The sequence below is a fragment of the Xyrauchen texanus genome, chromosome 30 (assembly GCF_025860055.1).
Source record: "Xyrauchen texanus isolate HMW12.3.18 chromosome 30, RBS_HiC_50CHRs, whole genome shotgun sequence".
Lineage (NCBI taxonomy): Eukaryota > Metazoa > Chordata > Actinopteri > Cypriniformes > Catostomidae > Xyrauchen > Xyrauchen texanus.
Genome location: NC_068305.1, coordinates 16,204,276 through 16,222,899, shown reverse-complemented (window position 1 = coordinate 16,222,899; position 18,624 = coordinate 16,204,276). Strand labels below are relative to the sequence as shown.

Sequence of the window (18,624 nt, the reverse complement as noted above, 5' to 3'; positions counted from 1 at the left end):
GGTCAGGTGATTCGCCTTCCTCGATTAAATAAAAGCCCTGTGTTTTTCATAATAAAAGCCCGCGAGCGCTGATTATAAAACACGTGACTTTCAGTCTAGACCTTTTTGCTTTCGATTCGAGCGGAAACAATGCAACACGACGATTTCTAAATGAACAAAGCTAGATTGGAGAAGATGGATGAATACAGACGATGGATAGATGGGCGATAGATAGATGAATGGGTGGATACACAGACGATGGATGGATGGAACTATGCTAGATAGATAACAGACCTTAACTAGATGGGTACATTTCCTGAAGAAAATGTGAGTGGTGCTTGCCGTGGCAAAACTCATCAAACAGCATGTTATAACTTGAAAAGAACAAAAATTACGGTCATAAAGAAATCAACCCAGAAGTCTGTACGATTTTGTGGTCCAGAAATATGTGATTTGTTACTCGGTTGCTAGGGTAAGCCCATGTGGTTGCTATGCAGTTACCAAGGTAATACAATACATGGCTCCTTTCCATCCTGAGTGAAATAAGTCAACCCGGAAGTCTGTAGTGTCTTCTGGTGCAGAGATATGTGATTTGTTACTCGGTTGCTAGGGTAACCCCATGTGGTTGCTAGGAAGTTTCCATAGTGATACTAATGAAGTCTCCTTGCCATCCTGGTTGAAATAAATCAACCCAGAAGTCTGTACGATTTTGTGGTGCAGAAATATGTGATTTGTTACTCGGTTGCTAGGGTACTATGTGTAGTTGCTAGGGAGTGGCTTGGCAGCTGCCAATCATGAAATTCCAAAGGCTGCTTGTCAGTATGAATGATATAAACCAACTCCCATGCCTCTGTGACATTCAGAATGGAAGATATCCCTCTATGGATTTTTGTTGCTAAGGTGCTCGACAATTGTTGCTAGGGAGGGGCTAGGAAGTGTTGAGGTGATTCATGTTTGGCTGTTTGCTGCCCCGAGTCAAACGAGACCACCCTTGTGTTTCTATGACACTTCTATCCGGAGATATCCCTTTGATCTCTTTCATTAGAAGTCTATGGGACTTGTTGCTAAGGTGCTGTAAATGGTTGCTAGGGCGTGGCTTGATAGCTTTGCAATGATCCTGAGAGACTGATTGGTCGTCTGAGTAAAATGAGGCAGGCCCCTTGTCTCTATGACACTGTGATCCAGAGCTATGTTTAATAAAAAATCCCTATTTCATGGGCCGTCCTACACCATTGTAAGTCAATGGGGGCAACTTTGGGCAGCTCCTGCCCCCCAGGGGTGCAACATTTACCCCATATTGAGGTATGCTTTTACAGAGTCTGCCAGCCTCTTCAAATGTGGCAAATCACACGTTTCTGCGAAATCCTCGCTCGGGGCTGTGATGCGTCAAAGTTTGTCGCTATGTTAAGTCTATGGGATTTTTCGGGCGCTTTTTTGCCCCTGGGGCAAACACCGTACCCCCGATCGCTTACAAAAGTCATAGCACACGTGTCCTCAATAGGCCGTTCAATTTGACACCTCATTTGTGGGTGTACGCCAAACGGTGCGGGACGAGTTAGGTGCCGAAGTTTTGTACGGAGATATAAAAATAAAAACTAGATAGGTACATTTCCTGAAGAAAATGTGAGTGGTGCTTGCCGTGGCAAAACTCATCAAACAGCATGTTATAACTTGAAAAGAACAAAAATTACGGTCATAAATAAATCAACCCAGAAGTCTGTACGATTTTGTGGTCCAGAAATATGTGATTTGTTACTCGGTTGCTAGGGTAAGCCCATGTGGTTGCTATGCAGTTACCAAGGTAATACAATACATGGCTCCTTTCCATCCTGAGTGAAATAAGTCAAGCCGGAAGTCTGTAGTGTCTTCTGGTGCAGAGATATGTGATTTGTTACTCGGTTGCTAGGGTAACCCCATCTGGTTGCTAGGCAGTTACCATAGTGATACTTATCAAGTCTCCTTGCCATCCTGATTGAAATCAGTCAACCAGGAAGTCTCTACGATGTTCTGATCCAGAGATATGTGATTTGTTATTTGGTTGCTAGGGTAACCCCTCCTTGTTGCTAGGAAGTTACCATAGTGATACTTATGAAGTGTCCTTGCCATCCTGAGTGAAATAAACCAACCCAGAAGTCTCTACGTTTTTGTGATGCAGAGATATGTGATTTGTTAATTGGTTGCTAGGGTAACCCCATCTGGTTGCTAGGCAGTTACCATATTGATACTAATGAAGTGTCCTTGCCATCCTGGTTGAAATAAATCAACCCGGAAGTCTGTACTCTTTTCTGGTGCCGAGATCTGTGATTTGTTTCTCGGTTGCTAGGGTAACCCCATCTGGTTGCTAGGCAGTTACCATAGTGATAGTAATCAAGTGTCCTTGCGATCCTGAGTGAAATAAATCAACCCGGAAGTCAGTACTATTTTCTGGTGCAGAGATATGTGATTTGTTACTCGGTTGCTAGGGTAACCCCATCTGGTTGCTAGGCAGTTACCATAGTGATAGTAATCAAGTGTCCTTGCCATCCTGATTGAAATAAGTCAACCCAGAAGTATGTACGTTTTTCTGATGCAGAGATATGTGATTTGTTACTCGGTTGCTAGGGTAACCCCATGTGGTTGCTAGGCAGTTACCATATTGATACTAATGAAGTGTCCTTGCCATCCTGGTTGAAATAAATCAACCTGGAAGTCTGTACTCTTTTCTGGTGCCGAGATATGTGATGTGTTTCTCGGTTGCTAGGGTAACCCCATCTGGTTGCTAGGCAGTTACCATAGTGATAGTAATCAAGTGTCCTTGCCATCCTGAGTGAAATAAATCAACCCGGAAGTCAGTACTATTTTTGTGGTGCAGAGATATGTGATTTGTTACTCGGTTGCTAGGGTAACCCCATCTGGTTGCTAGGCAGTAATCATAGTGATAGTAATCAAGTGTCCTTGCCATCCTGATTGAAATAAGTCAACCCGGAAGTCTCTACGTTTTTCTGATGCAGAGATATGTGATTTGTTATTTGGTTGCTAGGGTAACCCCATCTGGTTGCTAGGCAGTTACCATAGTGATAGTAATCAAGTGTCCTTGCCATCCTGATTGAAATAAGTCAACCCAGAAGTATCTACGTTTTTCTGATGCAGAGATATGTGATTTGTTACTCGGTTGCTAGGGTAACCCCATCGTGGTTGCTAGGCAGTTACCATATTGATACTAATGAAGTGTCCTTGCCATCCTGGTTGAAATAAATCAACCTGGAAGTCTGTACTCTTTTCTGGTGCAGAGATATGTGATTTGTTTCTCGGTTGCTAGGGTAACCCCATCTGGTTGCTAGGCAGTTACCATAGTGATAGTAATCAAGTGTCCTTGCCATCCTGAGTGAAATAAATCAACCCGGAAGTCAGTACTATTTTCTGGTGCAGAGATATGTGATTTGTTACTCGGTTGCTAGGGTAACCCCATGTGGTTGCTAGGCAGTAACCATAGTGATAGTAATCAAGTGTCCTTGCCATCCTGATTGAAATAAGTCAACCCGGAAGTCTCTACGTTTTTCTGATGCAGAGATATGTGATTTGTTACTCGGTTGCTAGGGTAACCCCATCTGGTTGCTAGGCAGTTACCATAGTGATAGTAATGAAGTGTCCTTGCCATCCTGAGTGAAATAAATCAACCCGGAAGTCAGTACTATTTTCTGGTGCAGAGATATGTGATTTGTTACTCGGTTGCTAGGGTAACCCCATCTGGTTGCTAGGCAGTAATCATAGTGATAGTAATCAAGTGTCCTTGCCATCCTGATTGAAATAAGTCAACCCGGAAGTCTCTACGTTTTTCTGATGCAGAGATATGTGATTTGTTACTCGGTTGCTAGGGTAACCCCATCTGGTTGCTAGGCAGTTACCTTAGTGATACTAATGAAGTGTCCTTGCCATCCTGATTGAAATAAATCAACCCAGAAGTTTCTCTGATTTTCTGGTGCAGAGATATAGTTACTGCTAAAGGGTTGCTAGGGTACTCTGTTTAGTTGCTAGGGAGTGGCTTGGCAGCTGCCAATCATTAATCTCCAACGGCTGCTTGTCAGTATGAATGATATAAACCAACTCCCATGCCTCTGTGACATTCAGAATGGAAGATATCCTCTATGGATTTTGGTTGCTAAGGTGCTCGACAATGGTTGCTAGGGAGGGGCTAGGAAGTGTTGAGGTGATTCATGATTGGCTGTTTGCTGCCCCGAGTGAAACGAGACCACCCTTGTGTTTCTATGAAACTTCTATCCGGAGATATCCCTTTGATGTCTTTCATTAGAAGTGTATGGGACTTGTTGCTAAGGTGCTCTAAATTGTTGCTAGGGCGTGGCTTGATAGATTCAAAATGATCCTGAGATACTGATTGGTCGTCTGAGTAAAATGAGCCCGCCCCATTGTCTCTATGACACTGTGATCCAGAGCTATGTTGAATACAAATCCCAATGCCATTTCATTTCATGGGCCGTCCTACACCATTGTAAGTCAATTGGGGCATTTTTGGGCAGCTCCTGCCCCCAGGGGTGCAACTTTTACCCCATTTTGAGGTATGCTCTTACAGAGCCTGCCAGCCTCTTCAAATGTGGCAAATCACACGTTTCTGCGAAATCCTCGCTCGGAGCTGTGACGCGTCAAAGTTTGTCGCAATGTTAAGTCTATGGGATTTTTCGGCCGCTTTTTTGCCCCTGGGGCAAATACCATGCACTCGATACGCTTATAAAAGTCATAGCACACGTGTCCTCAATAGGTCGTTCGATTTGACACCTCATTCAGTGGGTCTACGCCTAAGACGGTGCTAGAGGATCGTATGAGATTAAAGTGATGCTGCGTAAGTATTGTTGATACAATAGTGATGATAAGAACTAATAAAAAGTATTAAAAATAAAATAATAAGTATGTGAGATTACAATAGTGATGCTTTGCAAGCACCACTAATAAAAATAATAAGTATGTGAGATTACAATAGTGATGCTTTGCAAGCACCACTAATTAGCTTGTTAGGGCTATGGCTTTTTCACAATCATCATTTGAAAAGGCCAGGTGATGCAAATTTGAAAGCTTTATACAGTACATACTCTGACTCCTCAAATCTTGTCCCAACAATCAGCAGCCATGGCTCCTCTAAGCAGCTGCCTAGCACTCTGAAAATTAAAATAATTGCTGCCCACAAAGCAGGGGAAGGCTATAAGAATATAGCAAAGCGTTTTCAGGTAGCCGTTTCCTCAGTTCGTAATTTAATTTAAAAAAGGCAGTTAACAGGAACGCCGGAGTTCAAGTTGAGGTCTGGAAGACCAAGGATAGGATTGCTAGAAAGGCCAATCAAAACCCCCTTTTGACTGCAAAAGACCTTAGGGAAGATTTAGCAAACTCTGATGCACTAGTGGTGCACTGTTCTGCTGTGCAGCAACACTTGCACAAATTTGACCTACATGGAAGAGTCAGGAGAAGAAAATATTTCATGCATCCTCACCACAAAATTCAGCGTCAGAAGTTTGCAAATGAACATCTAAATAAGCCTGATGCATGTTAGAAACAAGTCCTGTGGACTGATGAATGTATGTTTGGAGAAAAAAGGTTGCAGAATTTAATGAAAAGAACACCTTTCCAACTGTTAAGCACGGGGGTGGATCGATCATGCTTTGGGCTTGTGTTGATGCCAGTGGCACAGGGGAACATTTCTCTGGTAGAGGAAAGAATGGATTCAATTAAATACCAGCCAATTCTGGAAGCAAACATCACACCATCTGTAAAAAAGCTGAAGATGAAAAGAGGATTGCTTCTACAACAGGATAATGATCCTAAACACACCTCAAAATCCACAATGGACTACCTCATGAGGTGCAAGCTGAAGGTTTTGCCATGACCCTTACAGTCCCCTGACCTAAACATCATCGAAAATCTGTGGATAGACCTCAAAAGAGTAGTGCATGCAAGAAGGCCCAAGAATCTTACATAATTAGAAGCCTTTTGCCAGGAAGAATAGGGGGAAATCCCCCAAACAAGAATTGAAAGACATTACGGTAAGCTGGCTACAAAAAGCTTTTACAAGCTGGGATACTTGCCAAGAGGTGTTACGAAGTACTGAGACAAACTTTTGCTTCGGGCCCTTTTCGATTTTTGTTATTTTTAAACTGTAAAAGATGGATATTAAAAAAGTAAAATTGCTTAAAATATTAAAGAAATGTGTCATCTTTAACTTTATGCCTTTTGGAAATCAAGTCATCTTTTGCTCATGTAGCATTTCACAGCAACAGAAATTGTCATCAGGGGTGCCCAAACTTTTGCATGCCACTGTAGATAGATACATAGATAGATAGACAGACAAACAGAGAGACGGACGGATGTTTTTTAAGTTGCTTTGGATAAAAGCGTCTGCTAAATGGAAAATATAAATGTAAGAACATGAAGATAGGTGAAATCGAAAGTTGCTCTGAAAAGTCCCAGGATGCTGTAAGGGTGAGTCAACAATGGAACCGTTCCCACAATTGCTCTGTTCAATAGTCCACACATTTGCTCTATCAAAATGTCCATAATCAAGACATAGTCATGTGACAGTGGACTTGAAAAAACTGAGCTCGAATGGGTCACACTGGATAAAAGTGAAATGGAAATATTTGTTAACCTGTATATACAGACTTGATCTTGTCAGTCACTTTAAATTGGCCCTCATTAAATTGTTCATTATATTGTCATTCAAATTGAAAGCATAGAAAAGGTTTGGAACTCTGCATGTGAAGCTCATTTGTTTATAAAATGAGTGTCGACTTTCAGGTTAAGCCAGTTCTATTTATTTTTTCATCATGACTGGAAAGTACACTGAAGTTACACTCCCTGTTTATGGGCATAAGGAAGTTGAGCTTTATATTTCAGCTGAGCTACCTGAAAGTAAAACATCAATAGAAATCAGACTGACAGTGCAGTAGACACGTCAGAGAGCACTGGATTTAGACATGTCCACTTCAGAAGATGCGTGTCCTGTTTGTAGGGGAAAAATAAGGAATCCTTCCCAGCCTTCTGGCTGCTGTGGAAAAATGTAAGTGTGTGATTTAATGTTGGACTTTTGTCTTAATTTGACACTTTATAAATGGACAAAACAAGTCAGGCTTTGTCAGAAATACTGAACATATGCTAATTTATATAGTATAATAATGAAAACATTAATGCAGTTTTGTCGACACCGGTGCAACAGGAACTCATTCAATAAATACAATTTCCATTTTCCCAGTGATTTTGAAGTGTGAAATAATATCTGCTCTGCATTCAACTGTTGATGGAATATGTACATAATTTCATTCTGTGAAATCAGCTTGCTTGTTTTTATTTGTTTTGGAACCTCATTTTCATGTAAAGCATTTTATAACCTGTGAAAATTCCCTTCCTGAACATACAACATGTTATTTTTGTTAAACACCCTGTTAATATTTCCTGACAGTCAAAAGTGAAAGTATTTCTGAAGGGAGATTTCTCTCTATCTCTCTATCTCTCTCTCTCTCTCTCTCTCTCTCTCTCACTCACTCTCACTCACTCTCACTCTCTCTCTCTCTCTCTCACTCATGCTCTCAATTCAATTTCAAAGTACTTTATTGGCTTGATTGTGTTTACAGTACATACAATAGCCAAAGCATAGCCAAAGCATCAACACACACAATGAGTAATGAAAAGAAAAAAGAGAATAATAATAATTAAGCAGTAACAAACATACAATAAAAATATAATTGTCTTGAATCTATGTCTAGATTTTGCCAAGGATGCCTAAGTCAATCGATTCGAGTTAGAGCTCATTGTCCACACTGCAGGGGCCAAGTAAACAGTCCTGGTTTAGCTTTTAATCCAGTGGTAAGGGAATCACCATCTGAAATTTACAATAAATATTAGACTAAGTTTTGAATAGCATACTATCATACTACACTTTCTGCTTCTGTAGTATATAAATGCAGTATGCATTATGGTAGTATTCTGTTCCAAATGTAGCATCTGAAAACTGAGGTGATCAAAGACTGAGTGCTAATAACATTGCCCTCTCCTGGTCATACTTTTATTACAGCGTCCTTTTGAAAGGCGGAGGCCTCGGCGCCAGATCCTGTATGGAGATTCTTTAGCATTCAATGCAGGAAGACCTGTTGGCACAAACATACGAGGGTAACTCTCAGGCAAATAAATGATGAATCTCAGTCTTGTTCATGGGATTAAATATAGTATAGTGATGTTTAAGCAATATTAATTAAAATGGGAAATTCTAAAGAAACTACTTTTACAAACTTTTTACAGTCTCATTGACATGCTTCGGGAAGCAGAGTCAGGCATCGCCCCTCCTGGCAGTCTGCCTAATCAGAATGCCCCGGCTCCTGCCTCACAAATTGAAGCTCCTCCCATTTTAAATTTCTCCACACGACCTGTTCCTTTGCCCCGGACCCGAACTCAACCTGCGGGTGCAACTCCTGTCACACATCCAGCAACCATTCACCCTGCCCCAAGTGGTCTTATCCAGGCTGCCGCAGCATTAACACCTGGCCAAGCATTAACACCTGGCCCAGCATTAACACCTGCCCCAGCTATAGCACTTGCCCCAGTATTAACACCTGGCCCATTACAAGATCATTTGGAGGCTGACCTTAACGAATGGCAAGTCCAAGCAAAATTATTACTATTTAATTGTAAGAATGGTCAGTATAAACTCTGAATTTACCAGGAAATGTTTCATTCACAGGCCATGGCAAACTGAGATCACTCAAATGGAATGGAGGCAACAGCAGCAATATCAGGGGTAACTGTTCCCTCAATTTACACCAAGACATACACACACTTACATTCCCAGACACGTTTTTGAAGAAAAAAAAATTATTCACTCATTTCAATTTCATATAAAAATTCCAACAAATTGAATTTATGAAACTTAACCCCTTTAAAAAGAAGAAAAAATAAAAACTAAATATTTGTTTTTGACATTGTCACTCTCCATTAAAATATGTCGACATATGCATAACTCATACGTAAGTTATAACTGTGTCTACTAAAAGCACAGGCAATTTAAAATGTATTCATTAAGCAGATAACTTCCAACCTTGCCTCATTGAATGAACATTATTATAACTATAGTTTTACGTGCCAAGAGTACGTTTCGCTGCAGTTTCCTTGTGAAATGAACTCTAGGGACACTACAACAACTGTGCGTTTTATTCACTTTCACACAAATCACGAATATGACTGCTAATTATGACCCTGTAACTCACACTGCTGTGTTATGATATCAAAACACTTTCACTATAATGCATCATTTAAAAAAAGACACATTTTAACACTTGTATTACAGACCCAACAACATTTACACACTAATTCCAAAGTGATTCGCATTCACGGTAGCTCACCTCATTGAGTGTTGGACTTCGGACTCGGAAGACTCCGGTTTGACACATGTCAAGTTGACACATGAAACAAGATTGTTATAGAAGCGACACAAGATGAATAGTTTGCTTCAGAAAATATTATTTTCATTTCTCATTTTGTTTTGGACACTATTGGTGAGGTTTAGGTGTTGGTAAAGTGTAAGTATGTCTGTTTTGTGTCTACCTCTCATTTGCTTTTAGGACACTTTCGGTTAGGTTTAGGTTAAAGTTTTAGGTTAGGGAGGTACATTTTACTCACCAAAACCTGCATCTAATATTCACCTTTAAAACCCTAATTTGATTACGACACCATTTCCCTCACTTTTGGCAGCTGCCTCTAGAAAGTTTACTGGGAAACTGCAGACAAACATGTGATAAGGCAAGTCATTACATTTTACAACAGTCACATAATGTTCATGAGACAAGGCTGATAACTTCAATCATATAGACTTACAATCAGTTTCTATTTAAACAAGTATATAACATTTATTTAAAAATATTTATAGACAAATATAAAAATGATGTGTTTTGAGACATGTCTACTAAAATAGATGATGGGACATTTTCCAGAGGCATTTTGTGCAACATCACTTTCTTCAGACATCACCTTCCATTTTCCTCACTGTTTTTTTGTTTGTTTTCAGCCACACTGTGAGGACATTTGTGTGTCCCTACTGTCAGGAAGATGGAATGGATGAACTACATCTACGAGATCACTGCAATGCCCAACATGCCAATGACATCAAACGTGTGGTCAGTCTGATAAATGAATACAGATAACAGAGCTCAACAATAAATATTTTTTTCACTGGCCCCACACAAATATGATAAATAGGTAGCAACACGTTTAAATTGTGAAAAATACTATTTACTTACACAAGTAGTTACAAAACTATAATGTAAATATAGCTATGAATTCATAAAAAAACACTTTGGTGGAAAACGATGGAATACAGTGTGACACATTACTTGTTTGTTTATAATTGTCAACTAGTTCTAACTGATGCTTCCCAGACTATTAGAAGTCATTCTTGCAATTGCAACAAAACCACATGTTTGGTATCAGCCAGATAGAAATGTTAGCTTGGTTACATTTAAATCAGCACAATTTGCAACAACATTGAATTTACGACAGAAAACCAATTGTATATGTTTGCAAGATGCGAAGACAGCACTGCCCCAATAGTCCAATAGCTGAACCCGAAACTCTGTAGATGGCCCCAGGCCATCAGGCCATCCTGATTGCTGAGCCATGGATCATATGGAGTGGTTCTAATATCTAATGTGTTGAATTGCATTTGCAACATATTACTTAGAAATTGGAGAATATAGTATAAGTGTCATGTCCTTGATGTTATAATGGATCCAATGAGGATTTCCTCCTTTCTCTTTAATATTATTACCTTGTTGAGTATTTAATAATATCAGTACGTTCAAATGAGTATTGTTGAATGCTTTGTTGCTTCAGGTTGATAGAGCAATCCACATGCTCAAAGCTTTTTGTTCACCTTCTGGCTCCCTCTAGGTTTGCCCTGTGTGTGTGGTGATGCCCCATGGCGATCCACAGTATTATAGCCGCAACTTCATTGGCCATCTCAATCTGCGCCACTGCTACTACTCTGAGGATGTGACCGTGAGTCAAATACACATACTTACAAATATCAAATAACTGAAATATATGTATGTATATGTACACACACACACACACACACACACACACACACACACACACACACACACACACACACACACACACACACACACATCAGCCAATGTTTTAACTGTAACACTTTATTTCTCTTATAGAACATTCACCAGACTGATGAGATGAATGTTCAGTGTGCCCTTCTGGCATCATATGAAAAGCACACTTAGACCTGCAGCTAAAAAGCTGCTTGTGATCAAGACTTTTGCATGACTCTCAACCACAAGAAAGCAGTCAGAAAAATATGACATTGACTAATATAACTAATGTAATAAATGATTTAAACATACACATTTTCTGGAGAAGTCTGATTGAAATTGGTAATTGTCTGATTAACTGGTTGTCTGAAACGGGTCTTTTCATACATATGTTAGCTGACACATCTCAAGTTTCGAACATGCAATGACTTATCTGACTCAAGTAATAAGTTATGTAATCATTTTACTCTGATTCATTTTGCACAATTTAGCTCATGCACTTTCTCAGCAGATGCAGCCTCTGGCATCTATTTAAGCAGTTTTTGAAATCAACACTGCCATATTTTATTTGTCTGAATATTTTAATGTTGTGAGATAGGAAGTATGCTTTTTAAAACTGCCACACTTTTTTCCTCTTGTCCAAAAAATTAATGCAATATTTTTTGATGTACAAGATTTTTTGAAGACTGTATTTTAAAAAATGTTCCCTGTATAGAAAACAGTATAAATAAAACTTACTTTTAATATGCTGTTGTAATTTGTGCAATAAACATTTTAATGCTATAATTTGATGTGTGCAAGACTGTATTTTCAAAACAGTCCCTACTTAAAAATGGACTCGTCCCTCCTTTTCTTAAAAAAAAAGCCAAAATCGAGGTGACAGCGTGCCTCACTTGAGACAGTGACGTAACAATGTTGTTTTCAACACTTATGCATGACTATTATCATGATGACCATTAAAGTTATAAATAATATCCTATCAGGTGCAGGCTCTTATCAGTGCAAACTAAGCTCTTCTGCTCTATATATTGGTGCACACATGAAGGTCCACCAAGGTTTTTGAGTTAATGGTACAGAGAATAGGGACTCATGGCCTCTCTACAGACATTTCTCATTCTGTCTCTGTGTGCTTCAAGCCTGTGTTTGGTGAGTCCAGAATTAAATGATTTTGTTATAGGGATAGGGGGTCATTCAAAACTATTGTTCTGCCCAAAAGTCTATTCCAATATAATGCTGTAAATTTAACATAAGAGATATCAAAGCTAACATAGCACGACATTGCATTTGTTTGTCAGTAACAACGTGCAATATGTGCACTACATTTAATTCGAGAGGCAGCAAGGATTTTAAAATATTTGTGTATATTGTCAAGTTGCATTTAATCACAACACTGCAAAAAGTGGTAGCCTTGAGGAGCTATTTGTACCTGATCTAACCCATGAAATTAGTTTTGTTGGTGTAACGATTTATTCAGTTTGATTCAGTGATACATTTTTAATTCAAAATAAATGCATTTTTAGATGAATGAATAATAATTTAATTTAGATGTTACCAAAGAAAGCATATTTTTAGGTTACCATTTTTTGGGTATTTTGTGTGCAAATCATATATTAGTTACTGCAATACAGTGCTATGTTACATAATTTGTTAGCGCAAAACTACAAAATTACAAAATAACAAAGTAGTTGGCAATAATTACATAACAAAGGCTTGTAAGTTAATACTTTGTTGAATTAAATGTGCTCCTTTGACATTTATCAAATGTTTTCTTTCATAGCCAACATCCTCACTCACAGGTGAGCAACTTTAATCATATCCCATAAACATTTTAATAATCCATGCCATTTTCACATATTTTAATGGGAACAGCTTTTATAGGATTTAATATTCTATACTGTGGGATTTTTCCCCCCATTTATTTATATATTTATTAATTAATTAACTCTTTATTTATTACTTAAAATATTTGTTGTATTACTTTTTTATAGGCACTACAGAGACTGATGTAGATAATGGAAAAGACCAGGATATATTTGATATAAATGAAGGTTTGTGGAAATATCAACATGTTGTGTTAAATATACAGCATCGTTTTAAAGACACTATTGTTATTGTATTGCGAGTGACTAGTAACTAATGTCTTAACAACAGAGGCAGGGCTTAACCTGATGGAAGGGGACATGGTGATAGACAAGGTCAGTTCCTCCAAGTTAGTTCAAATGTTCTTCTGTGTGACTGTCATACTATTTTTCATTCATTTTGTTCTAAATATTTATGATATATAAGATTTACATTGTAAAATGTTTGAGGTTAACAGGCACAAACCAAAAATGGTATTCTGGGTGAAAAGTATCGCTGGCCTACGACTGTGCCGTACGTCTTAGACAATAGCCTTGGTAGGTGAATCTGGAGATTGATGGATTAAATTCAATTGAATTATAAGTTTCACCTGACATTCTTATCCTAACTTTTTATCCACTAACCATTGCTCGCTCAACCTGTCTCACTTTTCCTCACTCTTTCTCTCATTCTTATGTAACTGTGAATAGAAATCAGTGCCAAAGGTGTGATACTGAAAGCATTTGAGCAATACCGACTCAAGACTTGCATTGACTTCAAACCCTGGAGTGGAGAGCCAAACTACATTTTTGTATTTAAAGGCAGTGGGTGAGAAAAGTGACATCTGAAACAGGCTGTTTTCAGAATTGCACTCATCCAACACATCATTATATAGAACATCCTGTACAGGGCTGGATTGGGAAAAGAAAGCGGCCCAGGATGTTACATGGCAACTGGCCCAACTGTTGAGCCAAAAAGGTGATATCCAGGATGTTTTTCTGTTCCTTAGATGTTACTCCTCGGTGGGGAATCGGCAAGTTGGGAAACAGGAACTGTCAATTGGTGCGAACTGTGATCGTTTAGGAACGGTGGAGCATGAGTTTCTGCACGCTCTGGGTTTCTGGCACGAGCAGTCCAGAGCCGACAGAGATGATTATGTCATAATAGTGTGGGACGAGATTGAAGAGGGTAATAATTGCATTTATCAGTGCATGCATTTACTGCAATAATATATGCAATCAAATTATCTTTTTTCATGTTACACAAATATAACTCTTAAAGGTCTTGCTAAACTCTTAAAGGAATAGTTCAAACCCCAAAAATGGAAATCATTTACTTCCATACATGTATGACTTCCTCGACAGAACACAAAAGGAGATGTCACATATAATGTTAGGCACGGACAGTCTCACTGACCATTCACTTTGTACACATTGTAGGACAGAAAGTCATAAAGTTTTGGAACATCATGGTGTAACGTAAATTATGGCAGAATTGTAATTTTTGGGTGAAATATTCCTTTAAAATCGTATATTGTATATCGCAATAATACATGCATACAACCTAATTAGTTAATTAACTGCTTACACATTTGCATGTCCCTTGGTTTGTTTCTCACTTAGGTAAAGAGCACAACTTCAAATCATATGATGACACAGTATCAACCTCACTTGGTGTGCCCTATGACTATAGTTCTGTCATGCACTATAGTAAGACATCCTTCAACAAAGGCGAAGAGCCAACTATTGTTTCCAAGATACCAGAATTCTTGGATGTGATTGGCCAACGCATGGAGTTTAGTGACAGTGACCTGCTCAAGCTGAACAGATTATACAACTGCAGTGAGTTTAATTATTAAAGTTTATACTTTTATAACACTTTGTTTTTGGATTGATTTCTGTTTTAGAGCAGTTAACCTATGGTTCTATTATCCTTCATTCATTTTTATCAATATATTGACATTAGTTTGAGAGATAAGATAAAGACTAATTTCTCAAATAAAGCTGGTATCTGCAATTTTTGTTTATGTTAAAATAGTTTCTTGCATCTATGCTTAATATGCAGAGACAACTGTAAGCAAGCTATTTGCTGTTTGAAAACAGTGACTATTTTTGCAATTTTACTTGGAGATGCTATAGTGTCGCAGAAATTACACACTTCAGCTTTAACTTAGGCTACCCCTCTGACACATCTCTAATTATTCCTCCAGCTACATCTTCAACTTTCATGGACTCTTGCCACTTTGAGGAACCAAATATCTGTGGTATGATCCAGGGCGAGGGTGGAAATGCCAAGTGGGCTCGTGTACAAATGGTAGAGGGGGGTCCAAAGAATGACTTCACCACTCTGGGTCAATGTCAAGGTATGAATATCACTTGCAAAAAACACTAACAGTAAATATGGAAGGCATTTCTGAGGAATAAATGTTGTTATTATCTGTCATTTGTTCATTGGTGTATAACCACTGTGGAAAAAAACTGAATTAAAGTCCATAATTCTGCAGTGACTCTAATCAGTATCTTTGGCACAATACATTGTTTGTCTGGCAGGCCACTGTTCTTACATTACTTTAGTTTCTTTTATGATGTTATGGCAGAACTTTGGTCTTTGTGATAAACACATTTTATTGATACACTATGAAATATTATTTGCCTTTCTCTAGCCTCTCTGTGAAAGGTTGCTACATGCATTAGGACTCATAATGATCTTTTAAACTCCCATTATTTGGTCCAAGAATGTCTGAGAAACTGTGATATTTTGGCTTAGTTTAATCTAATGAATTCTTCTACAGGGATTGGGTTCTTCATGCATTTCAGCACAGTCACGGGTAGCCAAGGAGTCAAGGCTTACCTGGAGAGTCGCCTTTTTTACCCTAACAGAGGATTCCAATGTCTGCAGTTCTATCATTACAATAGTGGGGGTTCTGACGACCAGTTAAATATCTGGGTGCGCGAATATACAGATGAAAACCCCAAGGGAGAACTAAGACTAATTGAGAAGATCAGTGGTAAAAAATCTTAATATTTACCAAAACATTATTTTTTGGTGGATCATTTCTTAGCCTGTGTACATTATGGATAACACATACTTCATGCTATTCAGGTGGACTTAAAGACTCCTGGGAGCTGTACCATGTGACTCTAGATGTCTCTCGAAAATTTAGAGTGGTGTTTGAGGGGGTTAAAGGAAGAGATGCATCAAAGGGGGGGATGTCTCTGGATGACATCAACCTCTCAGAGACGCAGTGTCCTCAGCACACTTGGCGTATTCGTGACTTTACCAGTCTTCTTGCTACAATCCCCCCTGGTTCCAAAACCTACAGCCCTCGCTTCTTATCCCCAGATGGTTACTCATTCCAGATTGGCTTGTACATTAATGGAATTCAGGATAACCCAGATAATATGGCAATCTACTTCCACCTGACTTCTGGGCCTTACGATGATAATCTGCAATGGCCATGTCCATGGAGACAGGCATCTATGGAGCTGATGGACCAGAATCCAGATGTCCAACATCGCATGAACAACTTGAGGACGATCACTACAGATCCAAATAAGACCTCCACAGATTGTAAGATACAAAGAGGCAGTTGGGGAGGGAATGTAATAAAGATTGGGCATTCCAAAGTTGTCAATCAATGGCCCTGTCCCAAATGACACACCTGAAGTGGACTTGCAGTCTCGTGGTCTTTGCTTCCACACATTTATGAAGTCCATGAGGCCATCCCATTTTTCATTTATGATTCAGGAGTGTGCCTACAATCACCCCACTTGTGGTTGCCATGCATCATCTATGTGCCCTTTGGCAGAGCATGGCAAAATTATAAGGGGATGAGATAGCCCTCTCGTATACATATGAATGAAAAAATTGGTAATGCTAAATATGTAGTCCTGTGGTCCCAACTTACAGTAAATAGAACCAATCATCTTTTTGATAAAGGCATTGCAATGCTCAATATGGCAGCCATAGGAACGGATGTTAATTAAGAGTGTTAATTACCATTTTGATTTTTATTATTGAGAACATGCATCTGGACCAGCCTATAAAAATTGTGCAAGTGTGTGATTTGAGCTATAGAATCCCAATTTATGATACCATTATTGTCGGAATTTATTGCTGATTTGAAATGTTTTTGGACTGTAATCTTGACCAGCACCTTTGGGGATTTGTCATTCTCCATTTAAGCAAATAGGAGCTGTAATTGCATGACTAGAAAATAGCTGCTCCGAGACAAATCTCCAAAATGTAGAATGGCATGGGTGTATATATATATATATTTTCAATAGCAATACCTGATTGGACAATTCAGTACCTGATTGGTCGGAGAAACTATAACCCAATCCCTAACCAATATGGCGCTTTACTCATAAATATGAATGTCTCTTCAGGTGTTACTAATATGGCAGCAGAGTGACCTGACTTGCTTTAAAGAGACCGCAAGATCTAGGGTTTCACTTGGGACAGGGCTAAAAAGACTAGGCTTTGAGCCATTACTGCCAATCTTCTAAATACAGATATCTTCATTATCAAATCTGGATTAAAGATGTCCTGCAAAATAAATAAATATTTCTTTGTGCAGCTCTGGGTAATGTAGAGTATGTCTGGGACGACCCAAGGAAAGTGGGCAGTCTAGTCACTGACACAGATGGCAGTAAATTCTACCGGGGGCCAGGTTACGGCACCAGCGGCTACATAACACATGGTCGTCTGAAGAGTCGAAGCTTCATCAAAGGAGATGATGTCATCTTCCTTTTGTCTCTGGAAGGTTTGTAGTTATAGGAGTTAACAAGATTTAATTTTGACATGAGTGCAAACAAAGCTGTATTGGGAAAGCAAAAATTCTTCACACCTGTTAAATGGCTACAATACAAATGGCACTTCAATTTAAGCATTATGTGGCTTGTGGTTATTGTTGAAATTCCTTTTTCAATAGATTTGACTGAACTGTTGGACACTCAATCTGGAGAGGTGTGGAGGCCAGTTAGACACTTGCTATCAGTTATAGACAACTCTAGTGGCAGCTCCACAACAACAGTGGCAATAAGCGCCTTTGTAGCAGCAGCCATGTGCCTGGGTCTTGTTGCGAGTGCATTATTCTATTTGCGGAGAGTACGAAGGAGAAGACAGGTGGAAAGAGATGGAGAGATTGAACCAGAAAGGACAGATGGTTGTGAGTATCCATATATCGGATTCCCCCCACCAATAACAATTTAAACACTATGGAAAAAAAAAATAAAAGAAAATGCTTTAGACCCTCAAACATTTTTAAACTTCTTTTACAGAAGACTAAATAGCCATTTAAAAGAACAGTGGACTACAAAGCAAGCACATGATGTCAAATGCAGAATATGATCAATAGTGCAATGGTATGATATCTTGATCTAAAATGAACCTAGACTAAAATCTACTGACTGTGTTATGGAAATGCCATATTGTACATCGACTTGGACATACTGAATTACCACACCTTTTACTCTTTTTTTCCAACAATGACTTAAATAAAAATGCCATCTGGCAATTACGTTCCACAGTGGAAAATGTTCCAAAAAATTATAATATTATCAATACTTGCTTTAAATTAATATTTTAATTGATGCATTTATACACTTGAAATTCCTTTTCAATTTTGTATGTTTAATAAAAAATAAAAAAATTCAACCATTAAATGCTCCGTTTATTGATGATTTGCAAGTGTGTAACAAAGTGCTGGCACACTCTCAATAATTGTAATATA

The 18,624-nt window shown here is 38.7% G+C and overlaps 2 protein-coding genes across 4 annotated transcripts; both read left to right on the top strand.

The window, feature by feature from the left end:
* The first annotated feature begins 127 nt into the window (after positions 1–127).
* Positions 128–11,782, top strand: LOC127624374 (uncharacterized). Of its 3 annotated transcripts, none has more exons than XM_052099169.1 (8): positions 128–306; positions 7,722–7,821; positions 8,030–8,124; positions 8,254–8,607; positions 8,693–8,749; positions 10,013–10,121; positions 10,894–11,001; positions 11,175–11,780. In XM_052099169.1, exons 4-8 carry the CDS (start codon positions 8,264–8,266, stop codon positions 11,241–11,243), a joined length of 687 nt encoding a protein of 228 aa, XP_051955129.1. In that variant the 5' UTR covers positions 128–306; positions 7,722–7,821; positions 8,030–8,124; positions 8,254–8,263; the 3' UTR covers positions 11,244–11,780. The 3 variants fall into 3 exon arrangements, with proteins under 3 accessions (XP_051955129.1, XP_051955128.1, XP_051955127.1); XM_052099168.1 differs by lacking the exon at positions 128–306 and adding an exon at positions 4,999–6,005; XM_052099167.1 differs by lacking the exon at positions 128–306 and adding an exon at positions 6,061–7,018 and having other exon boundaries at positions 11,175–11,782.
* A 138-nt stretch (positions 11,783–11,920) lies between these two features.
* mep1ba (meprin A subunit beta a) lies at positions 11,921–18,544 on the top strand. Its single transcript, XM_052099166.1, has 14 exons — positions 11,921–12,197; positions 12,829–12,847; positions 13,040–13,099; positions 13,203–13,246; positions 13,369–13,447; positions 13,601–13,718; positions 13,900–14,078; positions 14,513–14,731; positions 15,100–15,252; positions 15,682–15,897; positions 15,993–16,460; positions 17,470–17,655; positions 17,824–18,060; positions 18,173–18,544. Coding segments are annotated over exons 1-14 (2,037 nt in total). The 5' UTR covers positions 11,921–12,140; the 3' UTR covers positions 18,175–18,544.
* The last annotated feature ends 80 nt before the right edge of the window (positions 18,545–18,624 follow it).

What these genes read in the sequence shown, in the direction of transcription:
- LOC127624374 (XM_052099167.1), top strand. Translation starts at nt 6,936, where the DNA reads ATGTCCACTTCAGAAGATGCGTGTCCTGTTTGTAGGGGAAAAATAAGG. An exon ending in GTTGGCACAAACATACGAGG is followed by an intron (nt 8,125 to 8,253) that starts GTAACTCTCAGG and finishes AACTTTTTACAG; the next exon opens with TCTCATTGACATGCTTCGGG. An exon ending in GAGGCTGACCTTAACGAATG is followed by an intron (nt 8,608 to 8,692) that starts GCAAGTCCAAGC and finishes TTTCATTCACAG; the next exon opens with GCCATGGCAAACTGAGATCA.
- mep1ba (XM_052099166.1), top strand. Translation starts at nt 12,141, where the DNA reads ATGGCCTCTCTACAGACATTTCTCATTCTGTCTCTGTGTGCTTCAAGC. An exon ending in TATATTTGATATAAATGAAG is followed by an intron (nt 13,100 to 13,202) that starts GTTTGTGGAAAT and finishes TCTTAACAACAG; the next exon opens with AGGCAGGGCTTAACCTGATG. An exon ending in CTTCCTTTTGTCTCTGGAAG is followed by an intron (nt 17,656 to 17,823) that starts GTTTGTAGTTAT and finishes CTTTTTCAATAG; the next exon opens with ATTTGACTGAACTGTTGGAC.